The sequence below is a fragment of the Apus apus genome, chromosome 27, assembly GCF_020740795.1.
Source record: "Apus apus isolate bApuApu2 chromosome 27, bApuApu2.pri.cur, whole genome shotgun sequence".
In the NCBI taxonomy this organism is placed as follows: Eukaryota; Metazoa; Chordata; class Aves; order Apodiformes; family Apodidae; genus Apus; species Apus apus.
Window position 1 is genome coordinate 1,293,424 of NC_067308.1, and position 18,135 is coordinate 1,311,558.

The 18,135-nt window shown below is 63.6% G+C and overlaps 3 protein-coding genes across 4 annotated transcripts in view; 2 read left to right on the forward strand and 1 right to left on the reverse strand.

The window, feature by feature from the left end:
- TTC24 (tetratricopeptide repeat domain 24) overlaps positions 1-4,096 on the forward strand; it is an 8,822-nt gene extending 4,726 nt beyond the window's left edge. The window contains exons 2-8 of the mRNA XM_051641234.1: positions 4-562; positions 1,156-1,368; positions 1,452-1,580; positions 1,913-2,034; positions 2,128-2,215; positions 3,249-3,291; positions 3,994-4,096. Of these exons, the coding sequence (XP_051497194.1) occupies positions 4-562; positions 1,156-1,368; positions 1,452-1,580; positions 1,913-2,034; positions 2,128-2,215; positions 3,249-3,291; positions 3,994-4,096 (1,257 nt within the window). The remainder of the gene's footprint in view (positions 1-3; positions 563-1,155; positions 1,369-1,451; positions 1,581-1,912; positions 2,035-2,127; positions 2,216-3,248; positions 3,292-3,993) is intronic.
- A 1,235-nt stretch (positions 4,097-5,331) lies between these two features.
- Positions 5,332-8,167, forward strand: NAXE (NAD(P)HX epimerase). 2 transcript variants are annotated; one of them, XM_051641100.1, is made up of 7 exons: positions 5,333-5,471; positions 5,508-5,596; positions 6,416-6,524; positions 6,621-6,731; positions 6,868-6,981; positions 7,066-7,213; positions 7,663-8,167. In XM_051641100.1, exons 1-7 carry the CDS (start codon positions 5,388-5,390, stop codon positions 7,863-7,865), a joined length of 858 nt encoding a protein of 285 aa, XP_051497060.1. In that variant the 5' UTR covers positions 5,333-5,387; the 3' UTR covers positions 7,866-8,167. The 2 variants fall into 2 exon arrangements, with proteins under 2 accessions (XP_051497059.1, XP_051497060.1); XM_051641099.1 differs by having other exon boundaries at positions 5,332-5,596.
- On the reverse strand, positions 8,124-11,542 carry GPATCH4 (G-patch domain containing 4). Its single transcript, XM_051641078.1, has 7 exons — positions 11,367-11,542; positions 10,583-10,656; positions 10,407-10,499; positions 10,097-10,204; positions 9,239-9,336; positions 9,098-9,148; positions 8,124-8,980 (listed from the first exon to the last, which is right to left on the reverse strand). Exons 1-7 carry the CDS (start codon positions 11,488-11,490, stop codon positions 8,470-8,472), a joined length of 1,059 nt encoding a protein of 352 aa, XP_051497038.1. The 5' UTR covers positions 11,491-11,542; the 3' UTR covers positions 8,124-8,469.
- Between the last annotated feature and the right edge of the window lie 6,593 nt (positions 11,543-18,135).

Genomic DNA, 18,135 nt, shown 5'->3' on the forward strand with positions numbered 1-18,135 from the left:
GAGCTGGGCGACACACGGGGGGCCCTGGGATGCTTCCGGAAGGCGCTGCAGCTCTCGGGGGGCACGGCGAGCCCCCGGCTCCGTAGGGCTTGTGCCTTCAACCTGGGGGCTGCCTACGTGGAGACCGGGAAGCCCGAAAAGGGCCTTGAGTTCCTCCTCCAGTCCCAGCCCCCGGAGGGGGAGAGCGGGGAGCGCTTGGAGACCTTTTATTTCAACACCCGAGAGGCTCACGAAGCGCTCCAGGATTTTCTGAAGGCTCTGGAGTGTTTTGGCAAAGCTTTGGGCCACGACGGTGCAGCACAAGCCGGGAGCAGAGCGGGGACCCGCGTACGGATGGGCTGCTGCTACCTGGGGATGCGGGAACCCGTACGAGCCGCCCGGTGCTTCCTGGAGGCCGCGCGGAGCTTCGCGGCCGCCCACAGCCCCGAGGCCGCCGCCGTGGCCCTGAGCAGGGCCAGCAGCTCCATGCTGCAGAGCAGGAGGTTCCGGGTGGCCGAGATCGTCGGGGTGCTCGCCCAGTGCAGCTCCCTCTGCCAGAGCCTCCCCGACGCAGCCCTGAGAGGTAACGCCGCGCGGCACCCGCTGCCGAGAGCCCCGAAGGGGATGGAGTGGGACGGTTCCCTTCTGGGGAAAGGCTGGGGGAGCTGGGTCACTTCAGCTTGGAGGAGGCTGAGGAGTGACCTCGTCAGTGTTTCCCAACATGTGAAGGGCGAGTGTCAGGAGCAGACTGCGAGCTGGGCCCCCTTAGCTTGGAGGAGAGGAGAGTGACCCCATTCATGTTTATGAATATGTAAGGATGAGTGTCAGGAGGACAGAGCCAGGCTCTTCTCAGTGATGTCAAGTGACAGGACAAGGGGCAATGAGCACAAGCTGGAGCACAGGAGGGTCAAGTTAAACACAAGGAGAAACTTCTTTCCTGTGAGGGTGACAGAGCCCTGGGACAGGCTGCCCAGGGAGGCTGTGGAGTCTCCTTCTCTGGAGGCATTCCCAACCCATCTGGATACGTTCCTGTGTGACCTACTCTAGGTGATCCTGCTCTGGCAGGGGGGGTTGGACTAGATGATCTTTCAAGGTCCCTTCCAACCCCTAACGCTGTGATGCTGTGATTCCCTGGGGAGCAGCGCCCGCACCCAGCTCTTCCTCTCTGCCCCGCAGGGAAACTCTACAACGACATCGGGTTGGGATATTCCCAGCTCCACATCTTCTCCCTGGCTGCTGAGAGCTTCGAGCAGGCCCTGTCCCTGTGCAGGGGGGAGCCGGACCGGCGCGGGGAGGCTGCCCTGCTGCAGAACCTGGGAGCTGCCCACAACGCCCTGCGCAGCTTCAGCACCGCCCTGGGCTGGCACCGGCGGGCAGCAGCTCTGCACAGTGGGTCACACCACCAGTTTGGTGCTCCTGGCTTTGCTGGGTGTGCTGGCTCAGGATGGAGCCCCATGTTCCCCACATTCCAGGTGCTCTAGGGAACCGGAGGGCACAGGGGCAGTGCTTTGGGAACCTGGCCTACGCCTGCAGCCGGCTCGGGAACCACGAGGCTGCTGCTGAGAACTACCTGCACGCCCTGCAAGCCTTCCGGGACTCGGGTAAGGGAGGCACAGGGAAACCTTCCCTGCACTGGGGACTCTGCAGCATCCGGATGCCGGGCGGAGCTGAGCCAGGCACGTGCCAGATCCAAAGGGTGATCCCCTTCCCGGGGTCTCAGCTGTGACAGGCTGGGCCAGCACTGATCACAGAATCCCCAAGGCTGGAAAAGACCTTTAAGATCATCCAGTCCAGCCTGTGACCTGACACCAGCACATCTCCAGACCATGGCACTAAGTGCCACCTCCAGCCTTTTCTTGAGCACCTGCAGGGACGGTGCCTCCACCACTGCCCTGGGCAGCCCATTCCAATGATGATGCCCTTTGCTTCCCAGGGGACGTGCAGGGGCAGTGGCAGGCATGCGAGGGGCTGGGAGCAGCCTCCTTCCACCTGGGAGACCCCCAGAAAGCCATCGGGCACTACAAGGAGGCCCTGACTTTGCTTTCCCACTGCCAGGTAACCGGGGAAATCCCCAAGGCTGGACCCTCCCGTGCATCACAGGGTGACTGCCTCAGCCCTGGGGACAGACCCGGGCTCTCTCCCCCACAGGACACCCCCAGAGCTGCCCGTGAGCGGGTTGTGCACAGGCTCACCCGGGCCATCCAGCACCAGCTCTGCCTCCAGGGCCACCTCTCCCGTGGGGGTGTCAGGGCACCCACCCCAGCCCCGCTGAGCACCACCCCAAGGAGCCTGGAGCAGACAGGGGTGCTGGGGGTGACACCCCAGCTGAGGGATGGTGGAGACAGGCACCAGGGTTGGGTGGGCAGAGGGACACATGCTGGTAAAGCCCAGGCTCTGTCCCCACCCCGGTGGGACCCTGTCCAGCCAAGGTTTTGCTCCATGCTGCCCCAGGCCAGCAGGACACGGCGCCAGCAGAGCAAGGTGTGAGTAGAAAAGCTGCTGTTCCACCCCTGCTTCCTCCGTGGGCAAGTTCCCAGCATCACCCATGAGATCAACCAACCTTCCTTTGATTCCAGGTCCTTCAAGGGGAAAGCCCAGGCTGGGGAGGAGCTCCACGTGCCTGTGCCGGGAGCAGGTCCTGGGCGTTCAGGTAAAGGTGCAAACTCAAACCCACCTTGCTTGAGCCATGCAGCCAATTCCTGCTGGATCCAAGGCTTGGGCACTTTCTGCTCCCAGACTCCTGCCTATTGTCCTTCCTCCCTGGAGGCACAGGAGCAGCCCTGGCCAATGGCCCCGCACCAGAGCCCCAGAACCCACGCAGCCACCTGGACACCTCTGGGGAGGATGAGGATGGTCCCAGCACAGCTCCAGCGTGTCACACTAACAGGTGGGTGGGCAAGGGGAAGGGACCCCCATACAGCTCCCTGCACCCACCTGCCCTGGCATCACCCTGGGGACTTCTCATGGTTAAAGGTGCCAATCCAGAGTGGTTTTTTTTTAATAGGTGCGTAATTCTTAGGAGCGTATTTGGGGTAATTCAATCTGGGATTTGGGAAGGGTTCAGTGATAGTGTGGTGGGGAAGTCTGGCACACAAATGTTCTCCATCAGCTCCGTGATTGGTCTCTGCTTTGCTCCCAGTAACCTGAACACCATGGTCCAGCACCCAGCCATGCAGGGCCACTGCAGCCTCCAGCCCAGTAAGTACCAAACCAGAGCTTGATCTCACCCACGAGCCAGGGGTGTGGTTAACACCAACTGTGTTTCACAGGGCATCACGACCACCAGACCCTCCAGCTGAGCTCCCTGGAGGGGTAGGTGACGGACTGGAGGAGTGGGCAAGGGATTGGGTGGGAGGTCTGGGCTTCTGCGTGTCCTCTGAAGGGAGGGTTGAGGGATGGAGGCCCCCCAGCAGGGCTTGGGACACCCCTGCTCCTTGCAATAGGTGTGTCCCCAAAATCAGAGGGACTTGGAGTATTGGACGTTGTAGCCAACCCAAAATTTTGGCCCTACAGACGGGGCAGCAGATCTGAGGGTCGATTCACAGAATCACCACCAAATAGTTTGGGTTAGAAGAGAGCTTAAAGCTCATCCAGTCCCACCCCCTGCACGGGCAGGGACACCTCCCACCAGCCCAGGCTGCTCCAAGCCCCATCCAACCTGCCCTTCAACACTGCCAGGGATGGGGCAGCCACAGCTTCCCTGGGCAACCTGGCCCAGGCTCTCCCCACCCTCACACTCCACAATTCCCTCCTCATCTCCAACCTCAATCTCCCTTTTCCAGTTTTCATCCCTCCCCCTCATCCCATCCCTCCCTGCCCTTGTCCCAAGCCCCTCCCCAGCTTTCCTGGAGCCCCTTCAGGCACTGGAAGCTGCTCTCAGGTCTCCCTGGAGCCTTCTCGTCTCCAGGCTCAACACCCCCATGTGCCCCTGTGTGAAATACCCCCCGCCCCATTCCGCACACCAACGGGGACCCCCACACCCCCTGACCCCTGGGTGCTCTCGCTGCCCCCCAGCCCCGGTGACACGGCTGCTGCCACCACCGGCTGCGGGCCCTGCGGGAGCCGGGAGCCCCGCACGGGGAGCAGGATCCTGTCCCTCATCTGCAGCCTCGTGTGACACCGGGGGCTCCAGCCGCTTCCCACGGGGGACTCCACCGGCAGCCCCGGGCACAGGACCCGGCCCCGAGGCGCGGCCGGGGCTGAGCTGCCGCTGGGAGCTCGTTCACGGGGCTTGAACCAACACGGTTTTGAACCCGCTGCTTTGCCCTCCTCCTTTCCGTGCTGGGGCCGGTGTCGGGGGTGTCGGGACGGGCAGCGGGTCCGGAGCCGGGGGACACCGGGACACACGCGGGGGGGCTGCGCTCCGGGGCTGGTCCCCGGGTCCCGTTCCCTCCCCGGGGCTGATTCTGGGTCCCGTTCCCTCTCCGGGGCTGGTTCTGGGTCCCGTTCCCTCCCCGGGGCTGGTTCTGGGTCCCGTTCCCTCCCCGGGGCTGGTCCCCGGGTCCCGTTCCCTCTCCGGGGCTGGTTCTGGGTCCCGCTCCGCACCGGGGCTCGGCCGTGGTTCTCCCCTCCCTCTCCGGGGATGGGCCGTGGGTTCCTTTCCGCCCCGGGGCTCAGCCTTGGGTTCCGTTCCCCTCTCCAGGGTTCGGCCCTGGGCTCCCCTCCCTCTCCGGGGCTGGACCGTGGGCTCCGCTCCCCATCCAGGGCTCGGCCCTGGGTTCCTTTCCGCCCCGGGGCTCGGCGATGGGCTCCGCTCCCTCTCCGGGGCTCGGCCCTGGGCTCCGTTCCCCGTCCGGGGTTCGGTCCTGGGCTCCGTTCCCCTCTCCGGGGCGGGACCGTGGGCTCCGCTCCGCCCCGGGGCTGGTCCCCGGGTCCCGTTCCCTCTCCGGGGCTGGTTCTGGGTCCCGCTCCGCACCGGGGCTCGGCCGTGGTTCTCCCCTCCCTCTCCGGGGATGGGCCGTGGGTTCCTTTCCGCCCCGGGGCTCAGCCTTGGGTTCCGTTCCCCTCTCCAGGGTTCGGCCCTGGGCTCCCCTCCCTCTCCGGGGCTGGACCGTGGGCTCCGCTCCCCATCCAGGGCTCGGCCCTGGGTTCCCTTCCGCCCCGGGGCTCGGCGATGGGCTCCGCTCCCTCTCCGGGGCTGGACCGTGGGCTCCGTTCCCCGTCCGGGGTTCGGTCCTGGGCTCCGTTCCCCTCTCCGGGGCGGGACCGTGGGCTCCGCTCCGCCCCGGGGCTGGTCCTTGGCTTCCCCTCCCTCCCCGGGGCTGGTCCTTGGCTTCCCCTCCCTCCTCGGGGCTGGTCCTTGGCTTCCCCTCCCTCCTCGGGGCTGGTCCCCCGGGTCCCGCTCCGCCCTTTCGGCCGCGCCTGCTCCGTGCCCAGCCGGTCGCTCCGTGCCGAACGGGACCCGCCGCATGCCGGGCCCGCGGGCGCTGCTGGGGCTGGGGCTGGGGCTGCTGGTGGCGGCGGGAGCCAGGGCGGGCGGGCGGTGCCCGAGCCGGGGCTGGGAGCGGGGCTGGGAGCGGGGCTGGGAGCGGGGCTGGGAGCGGGGCCGCTGCCGCCCGCACCGCGCCATGCACGGCTCCAGCGCGGGGTCCGGCCCGGGGGGGGTCCGGTACCTCGGGTAGGGCAGCGGGGCCGGGGGGGGGGGGTTGGGGGTGGGTTTGGGGGAGGGGGGCAACGGAGGGGTGGGGGGCAAAAAGTGCCGGGGTGGTGGAGGGTGCAGAGGGGGGTGTGGGGGGTCTGCAGGGTGGAGGAAGGGGGGGAGCATGGGGAGAGTGGGGAGAGGGGTGAGTTGAGGCGTCGGGGGGGTGGATTGAGGGGTCGGGGGTTGTGGACTGAGGGGTCAGGGGGGTGGATTGAGGGGTTGGGGGGGGGGAGGGGGGCAACGGGAGGGGTGGGGGGCAAAAAGTGCCGGGGTGGTGGAGGGTGCAGGGTGGAGGGAGGGGGGGAGCATGGGGGGAGGAGGGAGAGGGGTGAGTTGAGGGCTCGGGGGTGCGGGTGAGGGGTCGGGGGGGTGGATTGAGGGGTCGGGGGGGTGGACTGAGGAGTCAGGGGGGTGGATTGAGGGGTTGGGGGGGGGGAGGGGGGCAACGGAGGGGTGGGGGGCAAAAAGTGCCGGGTTGTCCGGAGGGTGGTGGAGGGTGCAGGGGTCTGCAGGGTGGAGGGAGGGGGGGCGGGTGAGGGGTCGGGGGGGCGGGTGAGGGGTCGGGGGGGTGGATTGAGGGGTCGGGGCGGTGGATTGAGGGGTCGGGGGTGCGAGTGAGGGGTCGGGGGGTTGGATTGAGGGGTCGTGGAGGACACATGGGGGAGAAAGGGTTGTCCAGGGGTTCTGCGTGGGAAACTGGACCCCATCCCTCCCCCCCTTGCTTTGCAAGCCAAGGGGTCCCCTTTGCAACCTGCGGCCCCACGGGCTGGCCCTGATGCCCCCTCTCCCCCCCAGGCAGGAGGAGGCCCAGGCCATTGACCAGGAGCTCTTCACCGAGTACAAGTTCAGCGTGGAGCAGCTGATGGAGCTGGCAGGGCTGAGCTGCGCCACCGCCATCGCCAAGGTGGGCGCACGCACGGGGCTCCTGGGGGAGGGTCCTGGCCCCCCTGGTGTGGCCCCGCTTCCCCAGTGTCACCCTCTGCCTCCTGCCCCACCCCAGGCCTACCCACCCAGCTCCTTCACCACCAGCCAGCCCGCCGTGCTGGTCGTGTGCGGGCCGGGGAACAACGGCGGCGACGGTTTGGTCTGTGCCCGGCACCTGAAAATGTTTGTGAGTCCCTCATATCCCCACCCCCCCTGCACCCCCCCGGGGCAGGGTGCCCACCCCTGTACCCCGCCCCCACCCCAAGCTTTGGGGTTCCCACTCCTCTGCCTGAGCACTCCTCAGAGCCCTCCTGCTCTTGCAGGGCTACGAGCCGACCATCTATTACCCCAAGCGCCCCAGCAAGCCCCTGTTTGAAGGTTTGACCACCCAGTGCCAGAAGATGGACATCCCCTTCCTCCCCGAGTTCCCAGCCGAGGTGAGGAACAGCCCCTGGGCTGGGAGCAGCCCCCCTTGGAGCTGGACCCAGGGCTGTCCTTCACCCTCCGCCTCCCCCGCGCAGGCTGCGCTGATCGACGAGCTCTACGGGCTGGTGGTGGATGCCATTTTCGGGTTCAGCTTCTCGGGGGCGGTGAGGGAGCCCTTCGGCAGCATCCTCAGCACCCTGCAGCACATCACGGTGCCCATCGCCAGCATCGACATCCCCTCGGGTGAGTTAACAAGCCAGACCCGCCGGAGGGAGGTGTCCTGGGACGGGCTCCTCCCCACGAGCTGTGAGGGTGGCTGACTCAGGATTCAAAGGGGCCACGAGAACGGGGGGCACGGGGAAGGGCACCCTGGGTGAGGCCAACAATGTGCTCTGGTGGCCAAGAGGGCCAGTGCCATCCTGGGGGGGCATCGAGTGTGGCCAGGAGGTTCTCCTTCTGCTCTGCTCTGCCCTGGGGAGGCCTCACCTGGAGAACAGAGTCCAGTTCTGGGCTGCCCAGTTCAAGAGGGACAAGAACTACTGGAGAGAGTCCAGCACAGGGACCCGAGGGTGATGAAGGGCCTGGAGCATCTGCCCTGTGAGGAAAGGCTGGGGGAGCTGGGGCTGTTCAGCCTGGAGAAGAAGAGGCTGAAGGGGGGGGGGGTCTCATCCTGTCCTGGGGGCTCGTTGCAGGCTGGGACGTGGAGAAGGGGAAGGTGGATGGTCTCCAGCCCGACATGCTGATCTCACTGACAGCTCCCAAGAGGGCAGCTCTGCAGTTCACCGGCCGCTACCACTTCCTGGGGGGCAGGTTCGTGCCCCCCGCCCTCCAGGAGAAATACACCCTCAACCTGCCCCCCTACCCCGAGACAGACTGTGTCCTGCGGCTCACCTAGGGCTGGGGCTCAGCTGGCTGCTGGGCCAGGCAGGACATCCTGCCCAAGCCACAGCTCTCTGCTAGGAGGGTGCTCAGCACCTCACTGGGCTCCAGTTCTGCCCAGTTCTCCCAGTGGAATGGAAGTTGAGTGCAGAGTGAAGCCCCCAGGAGGTTGGGACTGACAGAGGGGCTGCTGGGGGGGCTCTGTTTGGGGTTGCTACTTTGAGTGCTTCTAGATGTGTGATCCAGGATCTGCCACGTGTCCTGCACTTCAGGATCGTTTCACTGCAATAAAAGATTTATTTGTGCCCTTGAAAAAAATCCTGCAGTGCTCTGAGGGGTCTGTCCCCCCGTGTCCCTCTGCCAGACCCACAGCAAATGGGTCCCTGCCCCACTGGTGGGAACTGGAGTCACCCCTGATGGCAGGAAGGCTCAGGGAGTGAAATAAAGCTCAACCCAGCTCCAGACCAGCCCAGCATCCTCAGTGCAGCCAGGCCACAGCACTGGGCTCCACTAGGGAAGAGCCCAGAGCACCCTTGGGCACCCAACCAGTGCCAACAAGCAGGACTGGGACCCTCACCCAGAGGGACCAGCAGCTGTGGAACAGCAGCCTTGTCCTTTGCTCACTCTGGTTCCCTCTTCCTCTTTTTCCTCTTTTTTCTGGGGCTGTGCCCAACCTGGTCTGGCCCATCTGTGTCTTCTAGAGGTACCTCTGTCTCAACTAGCTCTTCTTTGTTCTCCTCCTTCTTCTTCTTCTTCTTCTTTTTCTTCTTCTCTGTCTCAACTGGCTCTTCTTTGTCCTGCTCCTGTTTCTTTTTCTTCTTCTTTGCAGCCATCCCTTCCTCTCCTGCCACATCCTCTTCACTTGGCTCCCGGCTCTTCTTCCTCTTCATGACCTTCCCTTCCTCCCATCCCACCTCCTCCTCTTCTCTACTTGACTCCTGGTTCTGCAGCACTTCAGGATCACCTCTGGACCGTTTCCTTTTCTTCTTCTTTTCCAGCCTCTCTGCTGGGGGGCTGCTCTCTGGGGGCTCATGCTGCTGCTCCTCGTGTCTGTACGTGGCCAGGAAGGCTCGTTCCTGCTCCTCCAGCCGTGCCAACTTGGCACTCATGGTCAGGCCATGCCGGGCACCCCTGCAATGATTGTGGGCACTGGGGGCTCCAGCACCTCCCTGGCAAGGAATGTGCCCCCCCCCCCCCAGCCCTGCCAGGAGGGGGGAGCCCAACCATCAGCCCCCACCAAGCACTTACTTGTGCGCCGTGCGGCCGCCACACGCTCGGACCAGCTCCTCATCTGTCAGCCTGGGGGACACAGACAGGATGGGTCACCCCCAGCACGGGGATGGGGGGGTCTGGGTCAGGGTTCCCCCTCGTCCCTCCCCACTGCCTTGCCTCCTGGCTGAAGAGAGGTCCAGCTCCTCCTCCTCGCTGCTCTCGGAGCCGCTGGGCAGCTTGGTGGGCTCCTCCCCACGTGCTGTGAGGGTGGCTGACTGCAGGGGGGAGAGGGGCCATGAGAACAGCGGGCACAGGGAAGGGCACCCTCACCCTGGTGAGGCCAACAATGTGCTCTGGTGGCCAAGTGGGCTAATGGCCTCCTTGGGGGGCACTGAGCGTGACCAGGAGGTCAGGGAGGTTCTCCTTCCACTCTGCTCTGCCCTGGGGAGGCCTCACCTGGAGAACTGAGTCCAGTTCTGGGCTCCCCAGTTCAAGGACAAGGAACTACTGGAGAGAGTCCAGCACAGGGACATGAGGGTGATGAAGGGCCTGGAGCATCTGCCCTGTGAGGAAAGGCTGGGAGAGCTGGGGATGTTCAGCCTGGAGAAAGGGAGGCTGAGGGGGGGTATCATAAACTCAGTATCTCCAGGGGGTGTCAGGAGGGTGGGACCAGGCTCTTTCTCTGTGGAGTCCAGTGACAGAACAAAGGGCAATGGCACAACCTGGAGCACAGGAGGTTTAACCTTAATATAAGAAAATACTTCTTTCCTGTGTGGGTGACAGAGCCCTGGGCCAGGCTGTGGGATTTCCAGCCCTGGAGACATTCCAAACCCACCCAAACACGTTCCCCTAGGATCTGCTCTAGGGAACCTGCTCCAGCAGGGGGTTGGATGAGATGATCCCAGAGGCCCCTTCCAGCCCCAACCACTCTGTGACTCTGGGGGCCATGGCAGCAAGGGGCTGGGGAGGCTGAGCTGCCAGGGGGGTGCAGAGACCCCAGAGCTGCTCCCCAGGCCACGTCCCCAGGCCCGTTACCTTCACGAAGCGTCCGTACAACATGGTGCCAGGGCTGCTGGCCTTGAGGGGCTTCTTATTGCTGACCCTGACCCCCTCCTCAGAAACTGTCTTCATGGAGATGCCATCCTGGGGGGGGGGGACAGAGATGCAAAGGTCTCTGAGTGTCCTGTCCGAGGGGCTCTGTCCCCTCAAGCAGCACCTCTCTGCCACCACAGCCCCGGACACGCAGCAGAAGCACAAAGACCACCCAAGGGTAACCCAAAGCCTTCCCCAAACCCCATCCCAGCCTGAGGGGGGTGCCCCCTGCTGCCCCCCCAAGCCCTCCTACCTGCCCAGCCTCCACAGCGACGTTGGCAGCCGCCTTGTTGAAGATGTGGTCCCACCAGTGGAAGGAGAAGGGCTCCGCTGCGTCGTGTCCCACCTGCGGGGCACGGAGGAGCCACCCCCAGGGTCCCAGCCGGTGGTCGCCGGGGCTGGGGAGGGGGAGGAGGGGGCTGCACTCACCCCCGCCGTGTCACACTTCACCTTCACCCGGATGGCCTCGGCGATCCCGTCCTCCCGCTTCCCCAGCCCCTGCCCTGGGGACGAGGGCACCGGTCACCCACCGGGGGGGCTGCCCCGGAGCCCCCCCCCCACCCCCCCGTGCCCGGGGAAAGGACACCGGGGCTGAGCCCTGCTCCTCCGGGAAGGGGGGCTGCGGGTGATGGGCCGGGAAGGGCAGGGACCGGGGGGAACCGCCAGCGGGCGGTGAGACGGGGGAGGACCCAGGACCGGGCCGAGAGGCTGGGGAGGGCTGGGGAGCTGGGGGGACGGGCTGGGGAGCGGGCAGGAGGGCTGGGGACCGGGGGGATGGGCTGGGGAGCTGGGGGCCGGGCTGGGGACCGGGGGGATGGGATGGGGACCGGGGGGACGGGCTGGGGACCGGGCAGGAGGGGCTGGGGACCGGGCAGGAGGGGCTGGGGACCGGGCAGGAGGGGCTGGGGACCGGGGGGATGGGCTGGGGACCGGGGGGATGGGCTGGGGACCGGGGGGATGGGATGGGGACCGGGGGGATGGGATGGGGACCGGGCAGAAGGGCTGGGGACCGGGGGACGGGCTGGGGAGCTGGGGGCCGGGCTGGGGACCGAGGGGACGGGCTGGGGACAGAGGGGACGGGCTGGGGAGCGGGGGGACGGGCTGGGGACCGAGGGGACGGGCTGCGGAGCGGGGGGACCAGGGCCAGAGAAGCGCCGGGGGCACCGAGGAGCAGCGCGGGGTCGGCACCGCGACCCCCCCGCCCGGCGCCCACCGCTCCGCCAGCCGTGCCGCCGCAGCTGCCGCTCCGCGAAGCGCATCCCCGGGCCCGGCGGCTCCGGGGGGCTCCTGGTGGGGGGTCCCGGGGGGCTCCTGGCGGGGGGTCCCGGGGGGCTCATGGCGGGGGGGCCCGGGGGTCCCGGGAAGCGGCGCGCGTGGCGCTGGCAGCCTGTGCGCATGCGCGGGGCGGAGCCGCGCAGGGGCAGAGAGGGGCGGGGAAACGAGCTGTGCGCATGCGCAGCGGGCGGCAGCTCGATCGGCGGGGGCTGCGCATGCGCGTGTGGGCGGTGGGAAGGCGACTGCTCCGCGCATGCGCGGGGGGGGGCGGGGCTGCGCGGGGGGGGGGCGGGGGTGACACACGTGAACACACGTGAACACGTGTGCACAGACACACACACACACTCACACACACACACACACACACACACACACACACACACACACACACACACACACACCCCCCCACACCCACCCCCACACCCCCACACACCCCCACCCCGCCACGGGCACGCAGCCGCACACACACACAAGTACACACAGGCGCGCAGACACACGTACACACACACGCACACTCACGCAGACACATGCACACTCACACACACACGCCCACGCACACACTCACGCACACACACACAGACACACATGCACACACACGCACACACGTGCACACACACTCACACATGCAGACACACATGCACACTCACACACGCACACACACGCACACACACATATGCAGGCACACACGCACACACACGTGCGCACACACAGGCGCACATACACACACATGCAGACACATGCACACGCACACACACGTGCACACACGTGCGCACACACACGTGCAGACACACACGTGCACACACACACAGACACACATGCAGACACACACGTGCACACACGCACACGCATGCACACATACACACGCACACACACACATGCAGACACGCACATGTGCACACACGCACACACACACGTGCACACATGCACACACACATGCACACACACACGTGCACACACACGCACACACACACAGACACACACGTGCATACATGCACACACACGCACACTCACACACATGTGCACACATGCACACACACACACGTGCACACACACACATGCACACACACTCACACATGTGCACACACACACACATGCAGACACACACGCACACAGACACACACACACATGTGCACGCACACACACACACACTCACACACACACACAGCAGCTTTCAGGGACCACACCCCCCCGCTGAACTGGGGCCCTGGGGGTGTCCCGGGGTGCCCAGGCCGCGGGGCAGGGCTGTGCCCGCCCAGGCAGCAGGTACAGGCTGGTGGGGGCTGAGGCAGGAGCTGGTGTCACCCCTGCTTGTGCCACCAGGTCCCTCCCCAGGCTGTGGGGTCGGAGTCAGTCCCTGCCTTGGGGGGGTAGAAGGTTTTGGGGATCACAAAGTGCTGAAGGTACTGGGGGGGCTCAGGGGTCCACACTGGTCTCTGGGTCCCTTCTGACTGTTGGTCTCTCTGGGGCTCCCAGGATGGAATGTGGGGGCTCCCAGTGTTCCAGCCCCCCCCCCCCCAACAGCCTCCCCAGCTCCTCCCAGGGTGATGGGGGGCTGGGGAGCCCCCGGCCCCTCCGGGGGTCTCTGTGGGGCTGTGGGTGCCAGTGCCTTTGGCTGGAGACCCTGGTCCCTTCCCAGAGCTGGGACATCCCTGGGCTCAGGAGCCCCAGGGCTGGGGGGCACAGGCTGGGGAGGGGGGTGGGCAGGACCAGGGTCACTCTGTGGGGAAGGGAGAGGGTGTTGGGGGGAGCCCTGACAGTCCCCAGGGGCTGGTTGAGCCTCTGGGGCAGGAGGAGGGGATGGAAAACAAAGCAGATGTTGGAGCAGGGGCTGCTCCCGACCCCCCCACCGGGATGGGGACCCCAGGAGCACCTTGGGGTTGGGAGCCCTGGTCCTTCGGGGGGATTTCCACTTCCCTCACACCAGCTGGGAACACCACAGTGCTGGGACATTGCTGTGGGGTGTTTGGGGAGACCTTCTTGTCACAGGGACTCGGGGAGCCAGGCAGGGAAGCTGGCAGAGAAGGAGCACGAGGGGCTGGTACCTTCAGGAACAGTCAAATCCATCATCCCCTTTCTGGTCGGGTTGGTGGGTGTTTACCTGGGCAACCTCCAGGCCTATAAACTGAATAATAAACTGAAGGAACGTGGGGTTTGCAGCTGGAAATTGGCTGAGACCAGCTTGACTTGCTGCGTTGGAGAAGGGATTAACCAGAGGACACCTCAGAACCACCTCCCTGAAGCCCACCAAAGACCACCCCCCCCCCGAGAGGTTTCAAGCCCATGGATAAGGAGAATGCAAATGTGACAATGAGTTCCAGGACACCTGGGGCAGGTGGGGCTCATAGGACAATGTCAGTCTTGCCTGGTGTCACTTTGAGAAGTGTCCCTGGAATAAAGGATGGAGCCTCCTGCAAGGGCTGGGGGGTCTTTTCAGCCACCGGATTTTAGGGTGACACGGGCACGTGCACACCCAGCATGCACACACACATACATGCCTGTACACACACACACACACACCTGTGCACCTGCACACACTCCACCCCCCACCCCAGGGACACACAAGCCCTGGCCCCTCTGCCCCCAGCCCCAGGGGACCCGTGTGTCTTGCAGCTGGGTCAGGCCAAGCCACGCTGGGTCCTTGTCCCTTCACCAGCTGCCACTGAAGGGGTCACCAAGACCACTGCCAGCCCAGTCTGGCTGCTGGACTCCCAGGTGCTGGCAGGTCCCAGCACCTCCAGGGGTGCTCCTGGAGAGCCAAGGGAACCCACTCTGCACCCCCAGGCCCTGTCCAGGGGGTCTGGCCAGGGTGATGCCACAGGGATGGAGACATTTGTCCATGTCACAGCCCCTGGAGCTCCCCCTGCTGCAATTCCTAGCGCTGCAGGGGGACACAACCCAGCCTGTGTGGCCTGTCCCTGCCCCACTGCTGGGCAGGAGCAGCCCTGAGGTGCCACCAACTCCTGCTCATCAACTGCTCCAGTGACCCCAGCAGGGAGAGCGATGGGGAGGAGGGACAGGCAGCCCAGGTGAGCAGGGGGAGCATGAGGGGTGCAAGGGGGTGTGCAAGAGAGGTGTGTGCAGAGGTGTCCTGTGCCACGGGGTGCACACCAGGGCTGGTTTTCCCCACCTCTCCCACTCCATGACCTCCTAACCCTGGGAGCTCTCCCCACTCACCCCGTCTCGCAGCACATGATTAACTTCAATGAAACAGGTTGAACTTGTACCCCCATCACCAGGGCTGTGGGCACAGGGAACAGTCCGTGGGATCTTCATCAGGAAAAATGGGTTTCTTGAAAAGAAATTTAGATGCTTTTTTCCTTCCTCCACATGGAAGAGGTTTGGAAGTGTTAGTGGGGGGAAAGGCTACAGGTCTCCAGGGAGGGGGGAGGAATAAAGTGAAAGTAAGTCCTTGACAGCAGCAATCTCTCCAAATCAATCAGCCAGATTTGCCACTACCTGCTGAGGAAATTGCTCCTGCCATCATATTTTAAAGGAATTAATTCGATTTATCAAAGAAAAAAAAAAGAGAGGAAGCAGTCAGCAAGGGACACTTGGGGCAATTCCTCAGGGAAGGAGAGCTGCAACCGTGAGAAAGTGCAATTGTTCCTTTGAAAAGAGGCCTTTTGAACAACACATTACTGAGGATTAGGGAAAGCTCTCTGGAGGGGATTAAGTTTTCACTTAAAAGCTTCTTCTCACCACTCTTCAGAGCTGCCTTTTCCTCCCAGGCCTGGGCCCACCAAAGGTGAGACTCAGATCCCTGGGGCTGGAGGAGCTGCATCCATCACTCCTCCCAGCTCCTCCAACCCCAGCCCTGCCCTGTCCCACCCCCCAAGCCCCTTCCTCCTGCCCATCGTGGGGAAGCCCCTGGCCCTTCCCTCCCAGCTTTGCACCCCCATTTTGAGGTGAGGGGCTGGACACTGCTGCTCCCACTGCCCTGCCCAGGGACTCCCCAGGCAGATGCAGGGCAGAGCTCCCAGCCCAGCTCCTCATCCCAGTTCAGCTCCTCATCCCAGCTCAGCTCCTCATCCCAGTTCATGGGCACAGGTGGATCACAATGACTTTCTGCTCCCTGAGGAACCACAGATTCATGGAATGGTTTGGCTTGGAAGGGACCTTAAAGCTCATCCAGTGCCACCCCTGCATGGGCAGGGACACCTCCCACCAGCCCAGGCTGCTCCAAGCCCCATCCAACCTGCCCTTCAACACTGCCAGGGATGGGGCAGCCACAGCTTCCCTGGGCAACCTGGCCCAGGGTCTCACCACCCTCACAGCCAAGAATTCCTTCCCAAGATCTAAGGAGGACCAGAGCATCAAGAATAAGAGGGACCAGAGCATCAGCTACAGCAGCTAAGGAAGAGCCTGCAAGCCCTGCTGAAGAGACAGTGCCCAGCACAACCTTGGGGGAATTAACTCCTGTAAGGGCCATGGGGTTGGGAAAAGCTGCACCAGTGCAGAACATCCCCCCTGAGCTCATCCCCTTCCCCATGGGGGAAGCAGCTGCTCCCTCTGCACTGCTCAGTGCCAGAGCCACAGATCCCTCTGGCTGCCCCACTGGAGGGCAGCTGGAACGTGGTGGCTTTGCTGGATTGCCCAGGGAAAGCTGGAGAGCTGGTAGATGAACACCAGGTGTAGACAGAAGCTGCCAGTTGAGTGAGGTTCCGAATGGCTTCCCTGCACTTGCCAGGGTTCAGAGCCCTCTGGAAAAGCTGGACAGCAGCTTAATAAAATATCCTGCCAAGAACTTCTACAAGAAGCCTGTTAATTCTCCTCCATAACTCCCAGCTGGAGCCCTTCACCACGCAGGTGTTTCCAGCCCCCTTTGGCAGGCACCAAGCAGAAGAATCATAGAATCATGGAACCATTTAGGTTGGAAAAGAGCTTTAAGATCATCCAGTCCAACCATTACCCCAACTCTACCAAGTCCACAGCTAACCCACACTTACATGGCCAATTATGGTGACTTCCCCACTGCCCTGGGCAGCCTGGGCCAGGGCCTGACAACCCTTCCCAGGAAGGAATTGTTCCCAACATCCAATCTCAACCTCCCCTGGGCAACTTGAGGCCCTTTCCTCTTGTCCTGTCACTTGTTCCTGGGGAGCAGAGCCCGACCCCCCTGGCTCCAACCTCCTCTCAGGCAGCTGCAGAGCCAGCAGGTCTCCCCTCACCTCCTGGGCTCCAGGCTGGACACCCCCAGCTCCCTCAGCCACTCTTTGGAAGTTCTTCAGACCCTTCTCCTTGTGCTCCAGCCCCCTCCCCAGCTCCCTTGCCCTTCTCTGGACACGCTCCAGCCTCTCAGCTCCAGCTCAGCCCCTCAGCAGTGCCACAGCATCACCAGTTCTGCTCCCCCTCACCAGTACCAACTGGGACAGCAGGACCCCCCCGACCCAGGCTCAGTGCTTTGGGCTTGCTGGACCCCCCCTGCCCTTCCAGGGTCAGAAGAGGAGGGACAGGTCAGCAGGCCTGTCCTGCCAGCAGCACAGCAGCTCCCCTCACACAGATCTGCCACTCAGTGTGATTCCCACCACATCAGCACATCTTGCTGACACGGAGGAGGGAGCTGGAAGGATCGTGGCTCACCAGGAACAATGAAGCTTTGGGGCTGGTTCTGCTTTTGTGAAAGGGCTTCAGAGCACAACACGGTCACAAAGACAGGGGCACAATCTCCATTGCCTGTGCCCCAGCACCACCACCACCTCTCCCTCTCTGCCCTGGTTGCCCCATCCTCCCTTTCTCTGCCTTGCAGGGGGACAGAGCCTTTGCAGGGACAATCAGGGTCTGGGCAGAGGACATATGTCACCTCTGAGTGACCACAAAGGGCTGTGCAAGTCTCTTTAAAAAGCCCATTTTTAGCTGGAAAGGGGCTGATCAGCAAGATGAGGAGAGAGCCCTGCCAGGGCCACCAGGACTGCCCATCCTTACACAACTCCCTGCAAATCCTTTCACATTTGAGGAGAGGCTGCAAAAAGGAATCCCCAGCAACGTGCTCCAAGAGATTCAAGCCAGGCTTTCTGATTCCCACTCCCATGGTGCACAGACACAAGGCAGGAGCACCCCCAGCCTGCACTCCCATGTCTTCACTGCTCTCCACCAGCAGGGGATGGATAGATCCCATCTCAACCCCAGGAGCAAGCTGGGAGCAGCAGGTTTTCCAGGTATACAAGAGAGTGGTGTTGGGATTCCTCCCATTCCCTCACTGCCCAAATCCTCCTCTACCAGAAGCTATGAAAAAAACCCACCCAAAAATCAGGCCTAAGAGCCAGCTAACAGCAAGGCCTGGGGTTGCTCCAGAGAAGCAGGAGCAAAGTCCACTCTGCACAGAGCTGCCCTTGGGCACCAGCACCATCCAACTGTGAGCAAACACCTCTGGGGTCAGCAGAGGAACCTGCTGGTTCCTCATGTCCATGGGTCAGGTCATCCAACAATGACAGCAGAAGCACCAAGCAGCTGCCAGCTTGTCCTACTCAAGTCCCTAATTGGAAGGAGTTCCCCCAAAAAAGGGGAACGTTTAAGGCCAGATTGGGGGCAAACTGAAGTATTTAAGTGTCAAAAAGGTTTCCTGCCACAAGAAGCCTGGCCAGGTGGGGGAGGCTGCACAACACCCCACGCTGCCTGCAAGAGGGAAGGGTAGAGGCAAGACATTAATCACAAGTAACGAGGGGAACTTAATCAGCTTTAAATGTGGCAATCAAGGCAGATACATGGAG

What these genes read in the sequence shown, in the direction of transcription:
- NAXE (XM_051641099.1), top strand. Translation starts at nt 5,388, where the DNA reads ATGCCGGGCCCGCGGGCGCTGCTGGGGCTGGGGCTGGGGCTGCTGGTG. An exon ending in GCGCCACCGCCATCGCCAAG is followed by an intron (nt 6,525 to 6,620) that starts GTGGGCGCACGC and finishes GCCCCACCCCAG; the next exon opens with GCCTACCCACCCAGCTCCTT. An exon ending in TCCCCGAGTTCCCAGCCGAG is followed by an intron (nt 6,982 to 7,065) that starts GTGAGGAACAGC and finishes TCCCCCGCGCAG; the next exon opens with GCTGCGCTGATCGACGAGCT.
- GPATCH4 (XM_051641078.1), bottom strand. Translation starts at nt 11,490, where the DNA reads ATGAGCCCCCCGGGACCCCCCGCCAGGAGCCCCCCGGGACCCCCCACC. An exon ending in GCGGCACGGCTGGCGGAGCG is followed by an intron (nt 10,657 to 11,366) that starts GTGGGCGCCGGG and finishes CCTCGTCCCCAG; the next exon opens with GGCAGGGGCTGGGGAAGCGG. An exon ending in TGAAGTGTGACACGGCGGGG is followed by an intron (nt 10,500 to 10,582) that starts GTGAGTGCAGCC and finishes CGTGCCCCGCAG; the next exon opens with GTGGGACACGACGCAGCGGA.